Below are 21,677 nucleotides of genomic sequence, written 5' to 3'. Positions count from 1 at the left end.
TGGCGGAGAGGCCACTATCTTGGCCAGGGTGGGCGCTGCAGGATGAGCGGGGGTCGGGGGGGTCGCTTTGACGACCGGAGGTCGAACCCACGCGTTTTTAGGCGGTGGGGGCGGCGCAGCGGCCGGCTGCGGGGCTACGGGTGGTGCAGGGCGCGTGGCGCGGGATGACGGGGTCTTAGCGACCTGAGAGGTGGCCTTGTGCTGGCTTGGACGAGGGGCGCGGGGACATCCGCGATAATTGGCCGTATGGCCTTGGTTGCCGCAGAGCACGCAGCTCGGCGGGGTGGAGGTGCCGCTCTCGCGGGGGCACTGCTTGGTGCCGTGGTCACCCAGGCACTTAACGCAGCGCTCGCGCGCGAAGCAGTTGCGAGCGGAGTGGCCATATAGTTGGCAACGATGGCACTGGCCAGGGTAAGACCGCTTGTTTGGCGGTTCGATTGTAAGGCCTGATATTAGACAGACCTGTTTGATATTGAAAATGGTTTTCCCCTCTGGGGAGAGGTCGAGGACTACCAGCACCATGTCGAGAGGTGCCTTGGTCCTAGATCTAATCATCCTGTGCACTTCGTGCACCGGGTAATTTTGGGCCCGAAGGTCCGCCAGGACATCCTGGCAGTCCAATTCGCGGGGGACTCCGCGGATTACCACCCGCAGGCGCTTTTCTTCCTCTAGGGCGTAAGTGTGGTACCCCACACTATTAGCCCTTAGGAAGGACGTGAGCTGGCGGTGGTCCGCTGAAGTGGGGACCACAACCCTGATACCCACCGAGGTGACCCTCGCGTGGGTGAAATTGATGCGCCTCTCCTTGAGGGCGCCGGACACTTTATTCCAGGCTGCTTTGTCCTGGATAATTATTGGGGGCGGTTTTTTGTCTCCCGCGTGATCGCGGGTCGCGGGAGCAGCGGTAGGGACGGATGCGCCGTCGTTGGCGCGCTGGGTTTTGGGCGGGGGCAGATCGCGAGCCCGCCGCGTGCGTTTGGTGCGCTTGGCACCGACTACTACAAAGTCGTCTTCCGACGACGAGGAGTTGCCCGAAGGCAAATCGTCCTTGGGGGGGTCGGCCGGAGCGTCGAGCTCCATACCGGCCGGGGAAGAGGGACGGCTGGTCTCGCCTAGCTCTGCACCGGCGCTAGGCGAATCTGGGGGAATTTCCCCAGGAGATGGAGGGGCTGACAGCTCCCCGGTGTCCTCCTGAGTGGCGGACGCCGGCGAGGCGGGAGACTCGTTGTGCACCAGAGGGGTGCACTTATCTTCTAGGAAGGCCTTGATGAGGCCGGGACCGAACTTCGCCTCTATAAAGGCGAAGAACCGCGGGAGGTCTTCCTGCGTCAGCGACATGCTGGCACAGTCGACCCCCAATAGGAAAAATTATTCTAATATGATTGTCACCCAACTGGAGTCGGGTGTAATTATATAAGAATAGCACTGAATTAAAAAAAATTTAATCGTTATCAATTTTAATTAAAAGCTAAAAATTAAAATTAGTTAAAATAAAAATTTTACTACTAATAGGCCTTTGGAGAGTATGTCAAGATGGCGGGCGAAGCCGCCGCTCGACGGTTTGTTTTCCTCCCCGCCGCGAGGGGCAGGGGGGGTGTGTGCCTAACGGTTTTAACGGACGATGATGCAATAGTAATTACTTATTATCCTAGCACGATACCTGTATTGTCTCGATACCGGGTGTCGATGTGTTGTTGCCTGCGATGGCAACCCGCTTATGTGTAGCGGCGCTAGTCGCCTGCACCGGCTGGGAGCCGGCGTGCAGCGCCTTCAGCACAGCAGTGCCTTCAGCACAGCACACCACCACACTGCAGTCCGGTGCACTACTCCACTCACTGCACTAGTCCACAACACAAAAGCACAAACACTTTCTAACACTGATTCGCGGAACGGCCGGCCGTTATGCTAACGCGAATCGCGGGAGCAATTTCTCGAAAAAACGCGGCGAAGTAACCTAACTTCGATGGCGGTTAAACGATGATGATAATGATAACGAGGATGTTCGAATAACAATGGATAACAATGGATTTGCGATTGCCTATGATGCCGCGTGCGTCACCGTCGGCCGTCGGAATAGGAATCGTTTTCCGACTGATTTATTTACAGAATTCTCCGCAATTTATAGGCAAGCATTACTTCATCCTACTCTAACCGCAGTGGCGCTGTCTCTTTCCCGCCCGACGTCCATTGGCTAGCGGTGTTACTCGTTCTGTCCTTCTCGCAACATCTTGTCGTCTTGTTCCTGTGATATTTGTATAGACAGTCACTTGCCGATTGTAATGTTCAGCACGTGTGTTGCTAAGCACCTATAGTATATAAAACCTAATGGCAATTAATTACTGAAGTATTCTAGATATTTTATTTATTTATATATTTGTACAAAAGTCGTTTGCTTGGGTACCTCTGTCCCATTCGTGTTACAACCGTAAAGCAGTCGTGTTTGCATGGCTGTGTTTCGGTTTGAAGGGTGGGATATGGCGTGAATTTACAAGGTACAGAGGAATAACAATTGAGTCTTCAGGAATGGAAACGCATGGGGGGTATCATGGGCGAAACAGTATACTCTGTTATGTCCGTGATACTGCTCATGTGTATAGGCGACGGTTACCACTTTCCATCAGGTGGGCCGTCAGCTTGTTTGCCATTCTAAGTTGCATAAAAAAAATTCAAATTTTTATTCTAATGAACAGATATGCAATTGAAAATGCAGTTTTTTTGCAATTAAAAGAATACTATTCTTAATCCGTGATATTGTGAATCGAAACTCATCTCATTAATTATTTGTATTAAAAATAAAAATTAAGTATCCGAAAAAATCCTTATTAATCCTTATGTATTATTATAATGTAAATGTTTATTTGGTTGTTTGTAAGAATATTTTATTTATTTATTTATTTATTTATTCATTAGTACAAATATGTGTACATGGCGGACTTAATGCTAAAAGCGTTCTCTCCCAGTCAACTGTAGGCAAGTGTCAGAATACTCGAATGCGGTACTACTAATTATTGATATACATACATACTAAAATTACATATATAAACGAATAAATATATGTAAATAACAAATATACTTACACATATATGATATATACTATATTATACATGAAATTGAGAATAATACAAAGTATAAGATATATTAACATAGAATATAATTTTGTAAAAAAAATTAATGTTAGCAATGAATTTGTAGTCCTGTTACTGACCATCTCCGTGGCGTAGCGGTGAGCGTATTGTTTTGAGTAAATGTGGTCCCGGGCTCGATTCTCGGTTTGAGAGATTCTGGATCTCTAGATGTTGGTTGTCTGGTTCCTCATAATACTGGATAACCTAGCTTGAGGAGCAGATAATTGGTGGGATTATATGGCATGTCATTTATTTGTCATTTTGTTTTTATTCGTCGTAAGAGAAGATTGCCGTGTGGTCCCGGCATAGAATAGGCCACTTCTTCCTTTTCCGTGGGTGTCGTAAGAGGGGACTAAAGGGACTTAATGGTCGAGGGATGGACAGCAGCGTCCTTTTTAAACATTCTCAAATCCTAACTGCGGTTGCCAACCCGCCTGCCAAGCGTCCTTAAGAGAAACGGGTTGATAAATAAAATGCTTAATATTGTAGTTCTCTTTTATCACGTCTTCATCGTTAGGAAAACAAAGACTAATAATGACAGAATTGTAAAAACATAAGAACAATAGAAATATAAAAATATGTCAGACGAAATATGATGGCCAGTTTATATAAAAGGCGTATTGTGATGGCCAGTAATACGCCACAGTCCTTTATAAAGAGGCCTATGTCCAGCAGTGGACAGTTAACAGCTGGTATAGTAATAAAAAAAGAGATTAAGGGGGAAAATACGATGTACTCTATTACCATAAGAAAACCTGCCATCTTGTTTGTCATTGCAAGTAATAAGTACATAAAAAATATTGTCAATCGACTTCAAAAAGCAAATTCTCAATTCGGTTGCTTTTTTTTCATGTTTATTAATCACCGCCGCATAATTCCGTCATTTATGAATCGATTTAGATTTTTTTTTATCTATTTATTCATTTATAAATTGCTCGCCACACTTACAGTATCGCAAAACGTGTAGAGAGCTATAGATTTATTTTACAAACTTAAAAAATTTTAACAACATTTAAAAACTATATCTAACTAGCGGCCCGGCGGTGCTTCGCTACGTATAAAGTGAAATAATAAAAAAAATTGTAAAATTAATATCGCTGACAATTTTCTTTAATCGAAGCACGTCCAAAGTGAAATGACCGCATGAATGACATAACAACATGCTTGTACTGTCAACACTGAAAAAAGTTTCAATTTGACAGCACAATCCCCATCTTAAAAAAAAAGTTTGAATTTGACACAAAAATCGTCCATTAACAAAATGATCCGCCATTTATTGAATTCGTTTGTTACAAAAAATGTGATAAATGAAGAACCGCTCGAGCGATTATGTGCAAACTTCATATAATCCATCTACTAAATAGTTCGAACAAAGTCTAAACATTTGGTTTGGATAGGTGAAGAGTTATAAAATTATAAAATTAAGAAGTTATAAAATTACAACGAAAAGTGGCATTAATTTTTATATACACATATATAGATTTGTCATGAAATATATCAATATCTGGCTAGTGAGCAATCAGAGAATGTATAATCTATAAGGATATACTTACAGATTGGTCTCATCTCAAAATTATATCGAAATCGGTTTTAGTTTTGAAATAAAAAAAAATTTGTAGTCAGTTTTTTGTGGAAATCTTAAATTATTGTTTGTACACATTGTACCACAGCTCCGTCGTGCGCGTTACACGAATTCCTTGCACTTGCACAGTGCAATTTGAACAATTATCAATACAAAACATAGAACCACCAAAACATTCCACAGTTGTGACTTACCATACAGATTTACAGCCAAATTATTTGGACAACGAACGCGAATAATATCCACATACCGACACGTCTGTTACAGAATTAATTTACAAACATACACACATACGGTCTTGCTATTAATATTATACCAATAATCCGTCATTGGTAAATTTAAAGTCGCTATTGAATATAGATTGTGACGGATAGACGGAAATACTAATTTAGCCCGCGTTGTGTTGCCACGTGTAATATTAATAATAAAAAAATACTATTTAATAAAATCATCTCTGTCGTAGTGCCTATATACAGTATATAAAGGGGGAAAGGGATTGTTAGTAATGGAGACTGAGAATCCCATTGCTAGCAATATACCCAACCAGGTCGACCTCCTCGCGGTTCCCCCTGGAAACTATCATGGTTAATTCTTGATGAATCATGGTTAATTTATCATGATGGACTAACTCATCTATCAGCCCGCCAGCGTATCCCGTTAGCGCAGGCGGGGTCACCATATCATTTTCACCCATAAAAAAAAAAAAAATATATATATATATATATATATATATACTACTTCATCGTTATCATTATATGCGCCGTTAATTAGCCACTGCTGAGCTTAAGCCTTCCCCATTAAGGAAGTTTGCCACGTTTGGTAGGCGTCTTGGCAGCTGTAGTTAGGTTTTGGTGATTTTTAAGAGGGACGCTGCTGCCCATCCATCGATCTTTAAGTTCCCTCAGTCGCCTCTTACGACACACAGGAAAGAAAGGGGTGGCCTATTCTATGCCGGGACCACACGGCCAGTATTCATATATATCTATGTATGTATTAGTTGATCATTATCGTCAGACCAGCTGTTAATTATCCACTGCTAAAAATAAGCCTCCCCATAAGGAGAGATTTTGCCAATAACTGCCACGCTTGGTAGGCGTCTTGGCAACTGACATAACCATATAGACATGAGCAGTACCATGGACATAACAGAGTGTATTATGTACTGTTTCGCCCATGACACCCCTCCATGCGTTGCCATTCCTGAGGACTCAGGTGTTATTCCTCTGTACCCAGTAAATTCACGCCATATCCCACCCTTCAAACCGAAACACAGCCATACAAACACAACTGATTCACGGTAGAAACACGAATGGGACAGAGGTACAGATTGTTTATAATTACTCCTCTCCGTCCAAAGGTTGCCTGGAAGAGATCGCTCTTAGCTATAAGGACGCCCATTGTTTTCTCATTGTGATTATTTCTTGTAATTGTTTATATTTATAATAAGTTTACTATTGTAATCTTTTGGAGGAAACAATAAAGAGTATCTATCTATCTATCTATCTACCTATCTACAATTAAACGACTTTTGTACAAAGTCTCCCTTTGAAGTTATGGAACCCTAAAAATATTAAAAAAAAACACACACATTTGTTCTCCTATAGTGTATTGGTATTTCTCATTATTTTATAACTACCACAATTTAAATTTAACTGTACTTAGTTCAGAATAAGTTAGAATAATTTACACGATAATGGTTGCTTGGTAAATGGAAAGCATCAGGTATCCCATGGCGTAAACAACAAGAACTACGTCCATCATGGTAGCGAACACGTCTCTAGCGTATTCGTCTTGGGCCAGTCGTCGGATGCGATTCTTGACCGTCTCGCAGACACTTGCCAACTGTGTGAAGAACAGCTCAGCTGTGTTCAATATTGTACTGAGGAAAAGCGTAACACGTTGACTATAATTTGACTTTGAGAGTATAAAAGCATATGAAAGGTACAATGGGTGTCACAGTATATTATGAATGGGAGAGGCACTAAGACGAGAATAATAATATAACCATATTACTAGCGATGGGGAGTAACGTCCCCGTTACTTACAATCTTTATCCCCTTCTCGAATGTTACGTTTATCAAAACGGTAATAGTAAACAAATGGCTCCGACAACCCCAATAAGGAGGGGGGAAAGAGGATTGTTAGGAATGAGGTTTAACGCCCACATTGTTACCAATATAGGCAATCAGGTCGACCTCCATGCGGTTTCCTCTATAAAACATCGTAGTAGATGAATGTGTTTTTTTTCTATGGGTGAAAATGGTACGGTAACTCCGTCTGCGCTAACGGGATACGCTGGTGGAGCACCAGTGAAGGGTGATAGATGAGAATGAAAACAGGCCAGTTAGCCCATCATGATGAATTCATCAGAAATTAACCATGATAGTTTCCAGGGAGAATCGCGAGGAGGTCGAACTGGTTGGGTATATTGCTAGCAATGGGATTCTCAGTCCATTACTAACAATCCCTTTCCCCCCAAAATGAATGTGTTACGGTGGGCTGACCTATTTTCATCCTTACTTATGGTATATTCTCTCACTGGTGCCCCGTCAGCATATACCGATAGCGCAGACGGGGTTACCATTGTATTATTATCCATAAAATAAATTCAATAATATCTTTATTGAATTTTTTTAATTGTAATTTTAAATCTTAAACGCACTATTCGTTTTAACGCCATCTCGTAACAGAAATTCGAACCAATGGAATGTGGCTGTTTCGCTTTGCTCGTTCCTATTGCAGACAAGCATTTTGAAATACGCGACGCGATTGATACGCACCGCATGTATCCACTAAAAGATACCGCAATAACAATATAGATGGCTCTAGTTGCGGCAGATTTTAAAATGCTAGATTTTTGTAGGGATAGACCATACCTATACCATAGATAATACCAGGTCACTCAGAAAGTATTGCGAGAATAAGATTTTATGTATGTGAGACTGGCCAGTTATAATTTATTTAAAAATATGTTATAAGTAAAAATAGGTACGTTCTAAATTCAAAACTTCCCTCCACATTTTTTGCGAGGTAATTAAAATTACCGTGTCTCATTGAAAAATGGATTTGCGTCGAGAACATTTTCGCGCTATGATTTTTTACGATTTTAGGTGTCGCCTGATACTGGACGAATCGTACGATAGACTTCAAATGGCATTCATGGATGAAGGCCCTTCTAAGGCAACCGTGTATCGTTGGTATAATGCATTTAAGCGCGGTCGACTAACTTCGGGGATGAATAAAGAAGTGGTCGCCCTTTGACGGCTGTTGCGGACTGTCGTCGGGTACGTAACAGCCGTCGGTTCCTAAAAGTGATTTTTTAAATGTTGTTATTAATTACATACAATAACTTTATAATTATTCAGAATATATTTTACATTTAAATTTTACAATAATCCTGTAATTGGATGTAAGAATTTTTTTTTTTTTTTTAATAAATTAATGAGTGTTTTGATGATAAAAAAAAATAGTAGAATTGATATTACAATAACGGTATCTTAAAAAAGATTGTTCGAAGCAAAGAAGAAAGTGAGTTCGTATTAATAAGTATTAAAACAAATAGTTTTAATATCATATAAAGGGTTATGTTAAAAAAAAAAAAAGATCTTATATAAGTGACAAAGACAGAGGGCAATGTGGATTTGTTGGAACAATTCTGTTGAAACAAAATTGACTGATATTGCCAATCAAATGCAAGGAAAGCAAGTAAATATACCTAGGTGTGCACCTCCAGACTGGCTGCAAGTTGTTCACGCTGAACAGGGGCAGCACCATCGCCAGAATGTACCACAGGCCTGACGCGTCGATTGTAGAAGGGGTGGCGAGAGTCGACCGCTGGGCTACAGGCACCCTGTTGAAATATTTCCATTATGCAATTTAGAATGACTTTTTTTATGCGACTTAGAATGGCAAACAATCTGACGGCCCACCTGGTGGAAACTGGTACTTGCCTATAGACATGGTTGTATATTAAATCTTTTAATGGTCCATTCAATATAAATTATGTACAAAAAGATTTTACAATATATCAATAAAATTTTGTTTAAAGATTTTACAATACAAATTAAGGAACGTCTTTTTTTTTTTAAGAAGTCGCTGTTACAAGAAAAATTACTTGTAACAGCAAACAAGCTGACGGCCCACATGATGGAAAGTGGTAACCGTGTCGCCTATAGACATGAACATCACCATGGGCATGGCGAATTATTCCCTAATGGTCAAGGGACCTTAAGAAAAAGACGAACGAATGAAATCCCTTTTTTAACTTTAAAAGGGATTAATATGGGAACCTAATTAAAATGATGGCAATTCCATCAGTGCATTCAAGTACCTACTGCCCTGCACCCCCGTGCTCTCTGTGGCGCTTCCCAACCAGGTGTCCAGTGCACTGCTGAACTGACTCCGACCGCTTCCAAACGTGTACGAAGACGCAGCACTTTCATATATCTAAAATTAAAGTAACGTTCTTTACAATCAGCGACCTCTGTAGCCCAATGGTAGGCGTGATGGTAAAGCGTAATGAGGTTCCGGGTTCAATTCCCAGTATTTAATGTATAACAAGGGAATGAGAACCCCGCTCACGTTAACAGTGTACGCCGGTAGAGCACTAGTGGGACATGATAGATGATGATGCAAAGGCTGGTCAGTTAGCCCATCGTCATGAATAAGCCTAGGAAGTCGACCTCTGTTTTGTTTTTATTTTTTATACAACTTAGAGTGGCAAACAAGCTGACGGCCCACCTGATGGAAAGTGGTAACCGTCGCCTATAGACATGACCAGTACCGTGGACATAACAGAGTATACTGTTTCGCCCATGATAACCCCCATACGTTGCCACTGCTGAGGACTCACGTGTTATTCCTCTGTACCCAGTAAATTCACGCCATATCGCACCCTTTAAAACGAAACACAGCCATGCAAACACAACTGACGAATTGAGCATCTCCACCGTTTTGCTTAAAAAGAACAAAACAAAACTGAATTTACTTCATCATTCAAACGTGATTCTTCCAATTTCTCTCTGGTACATGTTATCATCGGATTCGTTTCAGATTGTTTTGTATCGTTTATGATATTATCGGCAACCCTGGTCACATTGGAAGCCATCTTGAATTCATTTATTACAGGTATTTATGTCACAAACATTCTAACTCGAATATAATTTACTATTTTTTTCGGAAAATATGATTACGTTTATTGTTAAATTTTCTAGTTGTGGCAGGTTGTCACTTTTTTTTTCTCTTTTATTTATCTTTTTTGGAGAAAAAGTTAAGGTAATAAATGAGTATATATTTTTTGATAATAAAGTAAGTGTTTATATATTTAATTGAATTTTAAAAAAGATTATATGTGTTTTTGTTTTATACAACTTAGAGTGGCAAACAAGCTGACGGCCCACCTGATGGAAAGTGGTAACCGTCGCCTATAGACATGAGCAGTACCATGAACATAATAGAGTATACTGTTTCGCCCATGATACCTCCCATGCGTTGCCATTTCTGAGGACTCAGATGTTATTCCTCTGTACCCAGTAAATTCACGCAATATCCCACCCTTTAAACCGAAACACAGTCATGCAAATACAACTGCTTCACGGTTGAAACACGAATGGGACAGAGGTACCCGAGCAATCGACTTTTGTACAAAGTCTCCCTCTGGTAATATATATAGGAGTATATATATATAGGAGTTATAATGTGTCAAATATAAAAAAAAAATACCATCGAATATTAATAGTATAAGCAATTCACGCATCGCTGAACAATGTTAATTAAATTTACAAGTCAGTTATAACCTAATTAATTTGTTAATTCGGAAGCCCGCGTCAGAAGTGATATAAGTACAAATTTAAAGTTTTTTTTTTTAATACAATCACAATTTCTTCAAATGTCATTCTTTATGGTGGTCCCGAAAAGGCACAAACTGCTGGGTGCTTTTGTTGGGAGATCAATTTAAATTTAGAATGTAGGCATCCCGTCGTTTCATTATTCGCGGTCGCTAGTGTGAAAAACTTTTTTTTTTATTCAATCGAATTAGAGAGATTTTTATAATTGACTTATATGTTTTTTTTTTTTTCTTGTTATTGTTATTATTTGTTACTAATAGTTTTTAAAATAAAATAACTTGAGTAATTACACTTGTTAATTTTACCAGAAGGAGACTTTGTAAAAAAATCGTTTGCTTGGGCACCTCTGTCCTATTCGTGTTTCTATCGTGAAGCAATTGTGTTTGCATGGCTGTGTTTCGGTTTGAAGGGTGGAGTATGACAGTGAATTTACAGGGTACAGAGGAATAACACCTTAGTCCTCAGGAATGGCAACGCATGGGGGGTATCATGGGCGAAACAGTATACTCTGTTATATCCACGGTACTGCTCATGTCTATAGGCGGAGGTTACCACTTTCCATAAGGTGGGCCGCCAGCTTGTTTGCCATTCTAAATTGCATAAAAAAAACATTACTTCAGGAGAAATAGTATTAAAAAGTATTGATGATGAGGTACTTTAAACCTCCGATTTCACAAACATACATATGTATAACTGAGAAAATGAGCCAAAATCATTGACAATGACGACAAAGTGTTGATTGTGACACATTTGCGTGATGACTTAATCAGAACATCCTGTTTCTTAAGCAACGTCTCACGGGAAAGTAATAAAACAAAATAATGTAACAAGCAACATCATGGTATGTTGCAAATTATATATTATATGAGATTGAAGATGAGCATACTTTCCTGACGAGGCACCTCGTTACTTATTTGTTCATTGTATCCAATTTACAAGTGCAGTTTTGGTGATATTTCTTCTTTTGATAATTATAATTCTATTTATTTAATTATTTATTTTACACTTTTATGCACCAAGTAAAAAAAAGCAATAGATACAGTAAATATTAATGAGAAATAATACAAAAGGTAGTGTCAAGTCAAGACAAAAAAAAGACAAAGGGTAGGTGGCGGACCATTATATAGATACTAATGTATACAAACACACACACACATACACACTTGCACACGCACACGCACAAGCACACGCACAAGCACACGCACACGCACACATACACGCACTCGTATTCTAAAATATATCATGTAAGACATAGCAAGTTGTGCAATTTTGATGTTCTAGATTTTTTAAAATCGATTATTGATCGACAAAGAAATTAATATATTAAATATTTATACTAAACTATAAATTGCTATAGAAATTGTAGAAATATATTCTTATATTTTCTTCCTAACTATCACATGTCAAGTTTATTTTTTATTCTGTGATTTTTGACAAGCCTGTTGAGTGAGCGTGCAAAATTAGAGTCCGTCGGGTGCCAAAAGAAAGTGAAACGGTGCGGTTTTTTTTTACTAAATCAATCAGTACTTTTTTGCGATGGCAACCCTGCGGTCTTGGACACTGGGCACACCGCGGGATGTCGCGCTACCGTGTCGGTGGGAGTGATGGATTTTGCAATTTTTTGAGTTACTACGCTTTGATATGGGTCACGGATTCCACGAGTTTGATTAATTTAGAGCTGCGATTTTTTTTTTTCGCTTATTTCATTATTTTACAGCAAATTGACAGGAAACAGAAAAAAAAACTACACAGAAATAGCAACTTTAATAAAATATATACATACATATATTATATAATAAAAAATAAAAAAATACATATTAAGGAATTATTTTGTCTTAACTTTTGTAATGACTGTCGCACGTCAGTAATGACAAAATGTGTGAAACCATTGTAATATTACCATATGACCTTATTGTATCACATTTTTAGCAATCAAAATTTATGTTTGTATAAATAAAATCCGTTATTAGCTGTATTCATAAGAGACTTAGCATGTAAGTTATTTTTTAAGAGCTGTGGATTTTTGTATCAAATAAAATAAAATAAAATAAAATAAAAAATTATTCATTCTATTTTTTCTTAAATGCATTTTGTTACGTTTTTCTGAGACAATTTTGTTTCAAAAAAAATTAAAAGTTAATAAGTATATATATTTATTTATACTTGATTGTACACACTAGTTGTGCATAAAAATATGACAGAGGTAAGTAAATGTACAAAGGCTAACTTAACTCTAAAAGAGTTCTCTTCCAGCAAGCCTAAAGTAGAAAGGAGCATCAATGTATGGTAGACGTGTATTATCAAGATAAATATGATATTTATCATGAGTTGATAAAGATTTTACCAGAGGGAGACTTTGTACTTGATTCGATTGCTTGGGTACCTCTGTCCCATTCGTGTTTCTACCGTGAAGCAGTTGTGTTTGCATGGCTGTGTTTCGGTTTGGAGGGTGGAATATGGCGTGAATTTACAGGGTACAGAGGAATAACATCTCAGTCCTCACGAATGGCAACGCATAGGGGTATCATGGGCGAAACAGTATACTCTGTTATGTCCATGGTGCTGCTCATGTCTATAGGCGACGGTTACCACTTTCCATCAGGTGGGCCGTCAGCTTATTTGCCATTCTAAGTTGTAAAAAAAAAAGTTGATAAAATATATCTACGATGAAATAAAAATACTGAGACTATAAACGAAATTAGACTTGTTAATTAAAAAAAAATGGTAATTAAAAGCACTAACTGATAAGATAAAGGAATGTAGGTAAACTTTTTATATATTTTTTTAACGGACGATTATGGTATGGTAACCTAACTTGTGATTGATGATAGATGAGAATGAAAGCAGGTCACTTTTCCCATCATGACCAATTCCACAAGAATTAATCACGATAATTTCCAGAGGGAACCACGTGGAAGTCGACATGCTAGGATATATTTCTGATAATGGGGTTGTTGTTCCCTTTTTTTTTTGGTGATGAAAATGGAATGGTAACTTCGCCTACATAAAATCGCTAACGGGATACGCTGGTGGAGCACCAGTGATGGATGATCGATGAGAATGAAAACAGGTCGGTTAGCCCATCATGATGAATTTATCAGGAATTAACCATGATAGTTTCCAGGAAGAACTGCAAGGAGGTCGACCTGGTTGGGTATATTGCTAGCAATGGGATTTTTAGTCTCCATTACTAACAATTCCTTTCCCCCTGTTAAACCCCGTTACAAATATATCTTCCCCCAAACTTTTTGTATTAGGTTGTTATGACATTCCTTATGGTACACCAAATTTTATAGCAATTGATTAAGCCGATAAGGCACTAAGAACAAACAAACAAACACACTGTCACAATTATAATATTAGTAGATTTTGTTTTAAACCTCTTCGTTTGGGGAGAAAGGGATTGTTAGTAATGGAGTTTGATAGTCCCATTGCTAGCAATATGCCTTATTAGGTCGACCCACGTGGTACCCCTCTGGAAACCATCGTGACTAATTCTTGTTGAATTCGTCACGATGGGCTAATTGACCTGCTTCATCCTCACCTATCATCCTACACTAGTGCCCCGCCGGTGTATACCGATAGCGCGGGTGGTATTACCATTCCATTATCATCCATTAAAAAAAAAGTATTCATTTACGAAATCTAAGGCAATATTAAGTATTTGGACCCCATTTTTGACTTAATTTTAAATCCACTAAATCTAATATTAATAGATTGTTTTCATCCGAATGTTTGCTCAAGCTATCACCATTATGGCTGAATATTTGATGAAATTAAAAAAAAATATATAAACGCCCATATGTTAGCTCAATAAATTCGGGTCAACCCTTTATTTACTGACGAGGTATCGTTTGGGGCCCCCATTATAATATTTAATGCTATACAAACACAGGATTTTTGCCTTCAAATGACTTCATCGAGATCTGGTTCGTAATCATTGTAACGTAAACACCGTGGTTTGCGTTTAAGTGCGCTGGCAAGATTGTTTTTATTAGTTGTTTGTTTATTTATGCTTCCTTGGACTAATTGTAGAATAACATCGTCACCTCTATGGCAAATTTACGAATCTGCAGTTTTTTTCAAATTTGTCATTTTTTTAAAAAATCGACATTTTCCTTCATACTACTTATTGTGGCTTATTTTCAAATTTTTATCTCTAACGATTAAAGAAATCGAGTAGCTTGAATCTCCATATTTTTGTGATGTACCCAAAGTAAACTTACTTAGCATATTTTTATAGTATTTTCTATAATAAACACTTTAATTTGAAAATTTCAATAATTATTTTATCAATTTTTCAATCATAATGTAGTTACTTTACATGAATGACTGCTATAACGTTGTTATTTAAACTGAAGTTCTCTCCAAAACACGTGATTTATACCTTGGTATATTTACGAAAGTGGCACTTACGTTAGTTTGCCAGATATTAAAGTAAATGATTTTCTTTGGCAACTTACGAAGCTGCCACTTTCGTAGATTTGCTGTTATATAACTCAATACCTAGGAACTCTCATGTATGAAAGTGCAAAGTAACAAATATGCGTTTATTTCTGATACTTGAAATATAATAATAATTAATTAAGCACATTCAATAAAAAACAGGATTTTAAAACTAAAATGTTAGCATGATCTCTTAGAGTAGTCTTCTATCAAAAGTTATTTGCATTCTAATGTTTCAAAACGTTCCTCTGTAAAATGTATATTTTTTAATTTCGTAAGTTTACCATAAAGGTGACGATATGTAAAGGATACAGTTCCTTATAACAATCTATGGGGGAGACCTGTGTTCAGCAGTGAACAAATAAACGCTGATATGATGATGATGATGATGTTTGATGATGTAAAGGATATTATTTAGACAGTAGATAATAATTTAAGACTATTTTATTTTTTTTATGCAATTTAGAATTGCAAACAAGCTTTTGTTTTATACGACTTAGAATGGCAAACAAGCTGATGGCCCACCTGATGGAAAGTGGTAACCGTCGCCTATAGACATGAGCAGTACCATGGACATAACAGAGTATACTGTTTCGCCCATGATACCCCCATGCGTTGCCATTCCTGAGGACTCAGATGTTATTCCTCTGTACTCTATAAATTTACTGTTTAAGTCAGGTTTTTTGTGGAAAATAAGTTCTTTAATGGCTTCGTGGCAAAGCGAATTATTTTTAATTAAAAAAATTATATTTCTGAAACGATTTTATTAAAATTTCTATAAAGTAAAGGATTTTATAGATTAGTTTAAAAATAACGGAGTAATCAAGTAACTAACATAAAAAGAAATTAATTAAATTATTATTATTTTATTTAATTAGCATGCAAATATGTTTAGAAATTAAGGCTTTTTAGTACCACTTAAACATCTCGGGCCATACACAAGTATGGCCCGAGTATTTCAGTTGTATTTGCCATACACAAGTATGGCAAATACAACTGAAATGAGAGAAAACAAAAAATCTGATCTTTCTTAACTATTGAAGTTTTTCTTTTATTTTTCCTTTGAGTTGCCAACTTTTTACTTCAATGTGTGTAACCATACACAGACGTGGTGCTCTGTTTGTGTTTGTGAGCAAACATCTTCACCAGCGGTCTGACCAAAGGAGTATTACGAGTATAATACTCCTTGGTCGAATACTTGTAAATATTTATATTCACTCAATATTAATTCTTTCAATTTTGGCGGAACGTGCCATGTAACCATAGACAATCTAGTTCATAAAGATAAAGATAAATTTATTTGCAAACATGTGTACATAGTAAGTGCAAAGACATACTTGTTATTCATTGTAGGATTTGTATAGTCCTAACATGTTTTGCTAACATTAGCGTGAAAAATGTTCTTTTAACGACAATTTCAAGTGCCTTACAAAATAAATCCATGCTATAATAATATAATCTATCTATACTTTACAAATATATATATATATATATATATATATATATATATATATAGTATTAGTGTTTTGTGAAAATTAGATATAAACTAAATACTTAATGTTATAGTTAGGAGAGAACAATATTAATAAATAGTTCTTCCCATTACAGGGTTAAGTTAACGTAAACGTGGACGCAACCGCACTCCGTGACTCGGGCAGCCATGAAGGGTTAACTGCCCATTTACCCCACTATGGTTAGTTCGCGCTTCGATTTATGAAAATTAACGTTATTTAGATCAATCGGCACTTTTGATCTCTGTAGTTACGATTTTTAACAGTTTTTGTGTGTTCGTACAATGATCTGAAGAGATTTTTTTTTTATATCAAGTGTAACAGTAAACTTGGTCATAAATAAACTAGCAAACCGCCCTAGCTTTGCACGTGTAGATAGATAGTAAGATAAATTGGTACTTTATATTAAATTTAATTTATTTGCATTTATTTTAGATTCGTGAATGGTAACCAGGAATGGCAACGCATGGGGGTAGAATATCAGGCACATCTTTATTTTAGATTCGTGTGGTCCCGGCATAGAATAAGGCACATCTTACTTTCCCGTGGGTGTCGTAAGAGGCGACTAAGGGAAGACGAGGGATGGGCAGCGGCGTCTCTCTTAAAACATCAACACCTGACTGCGGTTGCCAACTCGCCTGTCAAGCGTGGCAACTACTGGCAAAACCTTCCAATGGGGAGGCTTATGTTCAGCAGTGGACAGTTAAAGGCTGATATAATGACATTTTAAAACATTTGTTTAAAAATCTTTTTATTCAGACGAGATGGTACTTAATGAACAATTATTATATTTCCATAGTTACAATATTACACTACAGGGTGAAATCATCTGTCCATTCATCATCATCACCTCAGCCATCATATATGTCAAATATTTAAAATGTTAAAATATTGTTCCTGGACTTTTATGATAGGATGTATGATGAACGAAATGTTAAACTCCAGTTATCCATTTTGGTATAAACAAAAACACGAAATTGAGTCGACATGACTGCCTGCATCCATGCATTTTTGAGGTCGTCACTTCCATCTAGTGGAGGGGTAATCCTACACTGCGTTTGTCGGTACGAGGTCGGCACTTAAGAACCTTTCTTATATAATCGTAATTATTTGTATAATTAGAATCTAATACATAATCTAACTAAAACAAATCTATCTATGCAACGGTTAGAACAAAAAACAAATCACTTGGTAGTTTAAATCAATTGTTGACGTCATAAAAACAAACAAGAAATCATCAATAATAATCATTGTTTTGTTGTTTTTCTATTCTAATAACAGCCCTGACACTCGTCACATGAACAGTAAAATAATAAAAGATCGAAGTTCATTCATGGGTGAAGTAATTATAGATTTAAAAACGGTCACTCTCTAACTTTTTTTTCTGATTGCATACACTTTCAACCGATTACAAAAACAAAGAGGTTCTCGATTCGGTTGCATTTTTTTAATGTTTATTACCTCGTAACTCTTAATTTTATTGCTTAAATTAATTTAATATATCCTGATCCAAACTCCTTCTGTTTTTTTTTTTTTATACAACTTAGAATGGCAAACAAGCTGACGGCCCACCTGATGGAAAGTGGTAACCGTCGCCTATAGACATGAGCAGTACCATGAACATAACAGACTATACTGTTTCGCCCATGATAGCCCCCTGCGTTGCCATTCCTGAGGACTCAGATGTTATTCCTCTGTACCCAGTAAATTCACGCCATATCCCACCTTTCAAACCGAAACACAGCCATACAAACACAACAGCTTCATGGTAGAAACACGAATGGGACAGAGGAACCCAAGCAATCGACTTTTGTACAAAGTCTCCCTCTGGTAATATGTCTATTTTGTTTGTTATTTCAAGAATCCGTCTCAATGTTTGTTCTCAATGGAATACTATTTCGTGATTCTGGCCGTGTGGTCCCGCCATAGAACAGGCCACATCCTTTCCCGTGGGTGTCGTAAGAGGCGACTAAGGGAGGGCGAGGGACGGATAGCAGTGCCCCTCTTAAGACATCTCCAAAGCCTGACTGCGGTTGCTAATCCATCTGCCAAGCATAATAACTACTGGCAAAACCCCCCAAGGGGGAGGCTTACGTTCAGAAGTGAATAGTTAGAAGCTAATATGATGATGATGATTACTATAGCATATCAGCAGACTGTTAATCAGTTATTCGTTTAGTTTAATTTTTATAAGCTTTTTTTATACCACTAGGTCGGCAAACAAGCATACAGCCCACCTGATGGTGAGCAGTTACCGTAGTCTGTCAACGCCTGCAACACCAGAGACAAAGATAATATAATACCAGGGGTATTACGCGTGCATTGCCGACGATGAAAAACGTCTTAATCCCCCATTTTAAGAAGCCCACGTTGTAGTCTCTTGGGAAAACCATGGAAAACAAAAAAAGACTTTATTGAAACAAACCGTACCACCTCAGTGGTATATATAGATAGATTTGATAAAAAGAGCAAAACACTGATATTCTATTGTGGCCAAAAACCAGCCGCGAAATTATTTAGAAAAAATAGTAAAAAAAAAAAAAGAAATATGAATAAAATACATTGAATAGTGTTCTATGATGAATAATAATACATAGACATACGTTTACAGATTATAAAATTACAGAGCAAACTTCTGTTCGTAATAAGTAGGTATAGCAGTGAAATACCGTTATTACATGCATTTCGTATGGAACATTTTTAAACAATCGTCAATGTTGCATTCAAAATATTATGTTCAAAACCACACAATATTACTTGTATTTCATTATTAAGGCAAGACGTGACCTCGTCACATATCCATCAATACGTATTCCATAATTTGCAGTATTTATTTTTAAGTTTTGTTTTTCTTTTTACTTTAATAATTCTCTCCAATTTCTATACATGTATTTATTTACAATGTATATTACAAAACTAGTAGACTCCGCGGAGGACTTTAATATACTGTCAACTCGATTAATGATAGTATGTCATATGTAATGAATATGGAATAGACAAAACTGTTGAACGTAAAATCGCCACTTCGTATCCAGCCGGTGGGTAATTTTCAAAAACCTCAAAGCAACATATGGTGGAGGCAGACGCCATACGAAGCCAACTGTTGCGTCTCCCATCCCACTTTGTCCGATTGAAAATTTTTCCAAAACAGAAAAGGACAGGAATAGGATTCATTAGTCGGTAGTGCTATCATTTGAATGTGGAATCGCAAAAAAGTGTATTGTTTGTAGCGCATGCGTCGGGGACACGTGCGCGCGCGCAGCACAGGAAATAGGGTAGGCTTTGGCGCGAATTTGAGGATAATACGAATATTCGAATGAGGAATATTTGAACAGGATATTGGAACGATAATCGTTGAGAGTTCGTTTCTTTTAGGGAAACAACATATGGATTATGGAGTTAGTTTTAATAAAATACCGGTCGATCGGGCAGTCGGAGGCGAGGATGGGTTGACGGTTAACAATAAACTAGAAACGGGCACATAAATAGAAATTAAAAATAAATAATTGTGTAAAAAAAATTAGTGTTTTAACAAAACTCCCAATAAATAAAAAAAAAAAGATACTGTTTATACTATATTTATAAAGAAAAAACCTTGTATTTTTTTTTAATTCACCGATATCTGGAGCCGAGTCAGTAGTTACCCGATGGTTGACACAAAAAGAATGCTTTTAACAGTAAAACTGCTGTTTTTGTACTTATACCAATTGTCTATATATGCGATTATCATCATATCAGCTGTTAATTGGCCACTGCTCAACATAGGCCTCACCCATAAGGAGGTTTCATCAGTAATTGACACGCTTAGCAGGCGGATTGGCAACCGCAGTTAGGCTTTGGAGATATCTAAAGAGGAACGTTGCTGTCCATTTCTCGCCTTCCCTTAGTCGGCTCTTACAACACCCACGGGATAGGAAGGGGTGGTCCGTTCTATGCTGGGACCACGCGACAAATGTTCTATATATACGATACAGTTATAATAATCCAAATACATGTGTGCTGCAAATCCCATTACAACCATAACATGAATGGGAAAATTGTTATGTTTGTTAGTTTTCTATGTAAAAACTATTGAACTGGTTTAAATGAAATTTGCTGCACGGACAGGTTTTACTTTAACTAAACACATAGGATACTTATTGTATTGATTCATGTGGGTGAAGCCGCATATTAAGCATAATTTTTCTGTCCTTCTCTAATAGAATAAAAGTCAACAATTCAATTTGCTTAATGGTAAGCTATTATATGTAGCTTATAAATGTTTACAAAATAAAAAATAAATAAAACGAAACTTACTTAGTGATAACCAATTTATTTTAAAAATTTGTACCTATCACAAAAAATCCAATTTCGATCATGACAAAAAGAATTTATTCTAAATTAAAAACTAAACCACTGCACCGACTTTGATAAAATTTACATGAGATCAATTTAAAAGTATATACTTTCAGACAAAAATAGACTTTTGTGAATTGGTTTATAAATATCAGAGTTCTACAAACATAAAAAAAAAAACATTTCAATTGGGATTAAAAAAAATTTATTCATAAAAGGATTATTTATTTACAATATTTATAGGATTTTAATAGAACTAGTTACCTACCTACTGGTACATGAAAAAAGCCAGCTAGGCGAGTTGCGCCCCTATCACGTGATAGTAACGAGGGTGGCTCGACATATGGCCGACTCGTGCGCATCCCTTTGTCGTAGCCGCCAACCCTCGCAGCCTTACACCTGAGGGAGTCAGCACCATTGTTTGTTTTTGTTTTATTTTCCGGTGCGTTTATATATAGTTAATTTTTAGAAATTTTCTTAGAAAAAAAAATTAAAGTCTATTTTGAATAAAATTCAAAGTAATTCCTTTTTTTGTTGAAATTGTCAAAGAAACACTCTCAAAGTGAAATTAGTAATAAATCGAATCGTTATATAAATTATAAAAAAAAAATATCTTATCTTTTATTAGCGTATAGGATTAGCTAAGCTGTTGCACGTTTACCAGAGGGAGACTTTGTACAAAAATCGTTTGCTTGGGCACCTCTGTCCTATTCGTGTTTCTACCGTGAAGCAGTTGTATTTACATGGCTGTGTTTCGGTTTGAAGGGTGGGATATGGCAGTGAATTTACTGGATACAGAAGAATAACACCTGAGTCCTCAGGAATGGCAATG

General features: G+C 37.3%; 1 protein-coding gene across 1 annotated transcript; it reads right to left on the bottom strand.

The window, feature by feature from the left end:
- Nucleotides 1–6,310: 6,310 nt before the first annotated feature.
- Nucleotides 6,311–9,930, bottom strand: LOC113515285 (uncharacterized). The gene is made up of 4 exons (XM_026899450.3): nucleotides 9,695–9,930; nucleotides 9,038–9,153; nucleotides 8,423–8,557; nucleotides 6,311–6,586 (listed from the first exon to the last, which is right to left on the bottom strand). Exons 1-4 carry the CDS (start codon nucleotides 9,812–9,814, stop codon nucleotides 6,391–6,393), a joined length of 567 nt encoding a protein of 188 aa, XP_026755251.2. The 5' UTR covers nucleotides 9,815–9,930; the 3' UTR covers nucleotides 6,311–6,390.
- Nucleotides 9,931–21,677: the final 11,747 nt, after the last annotated feature.

The sequence above is a fragment of the Galleria mellonella genome, unplaced genomic scaffold, assembly GCF_026898425.1.
Source record: "Galleria mellonella isolate WM207_F2 unplaced genomic scaffold, CSIRO_AGI_GalMel_v1 utg874, whole genome shotgun sequence".
Classification (NCBI taxonomy): Eukaryota; Metazoa; Arthropoda; class Insecta; order Lepidoptera; family Pyralidae; genus Galleria; species Galleria mellonella.
This window is presented reverse-complemented; position numbering and strand designations above follow the sequence as displayed.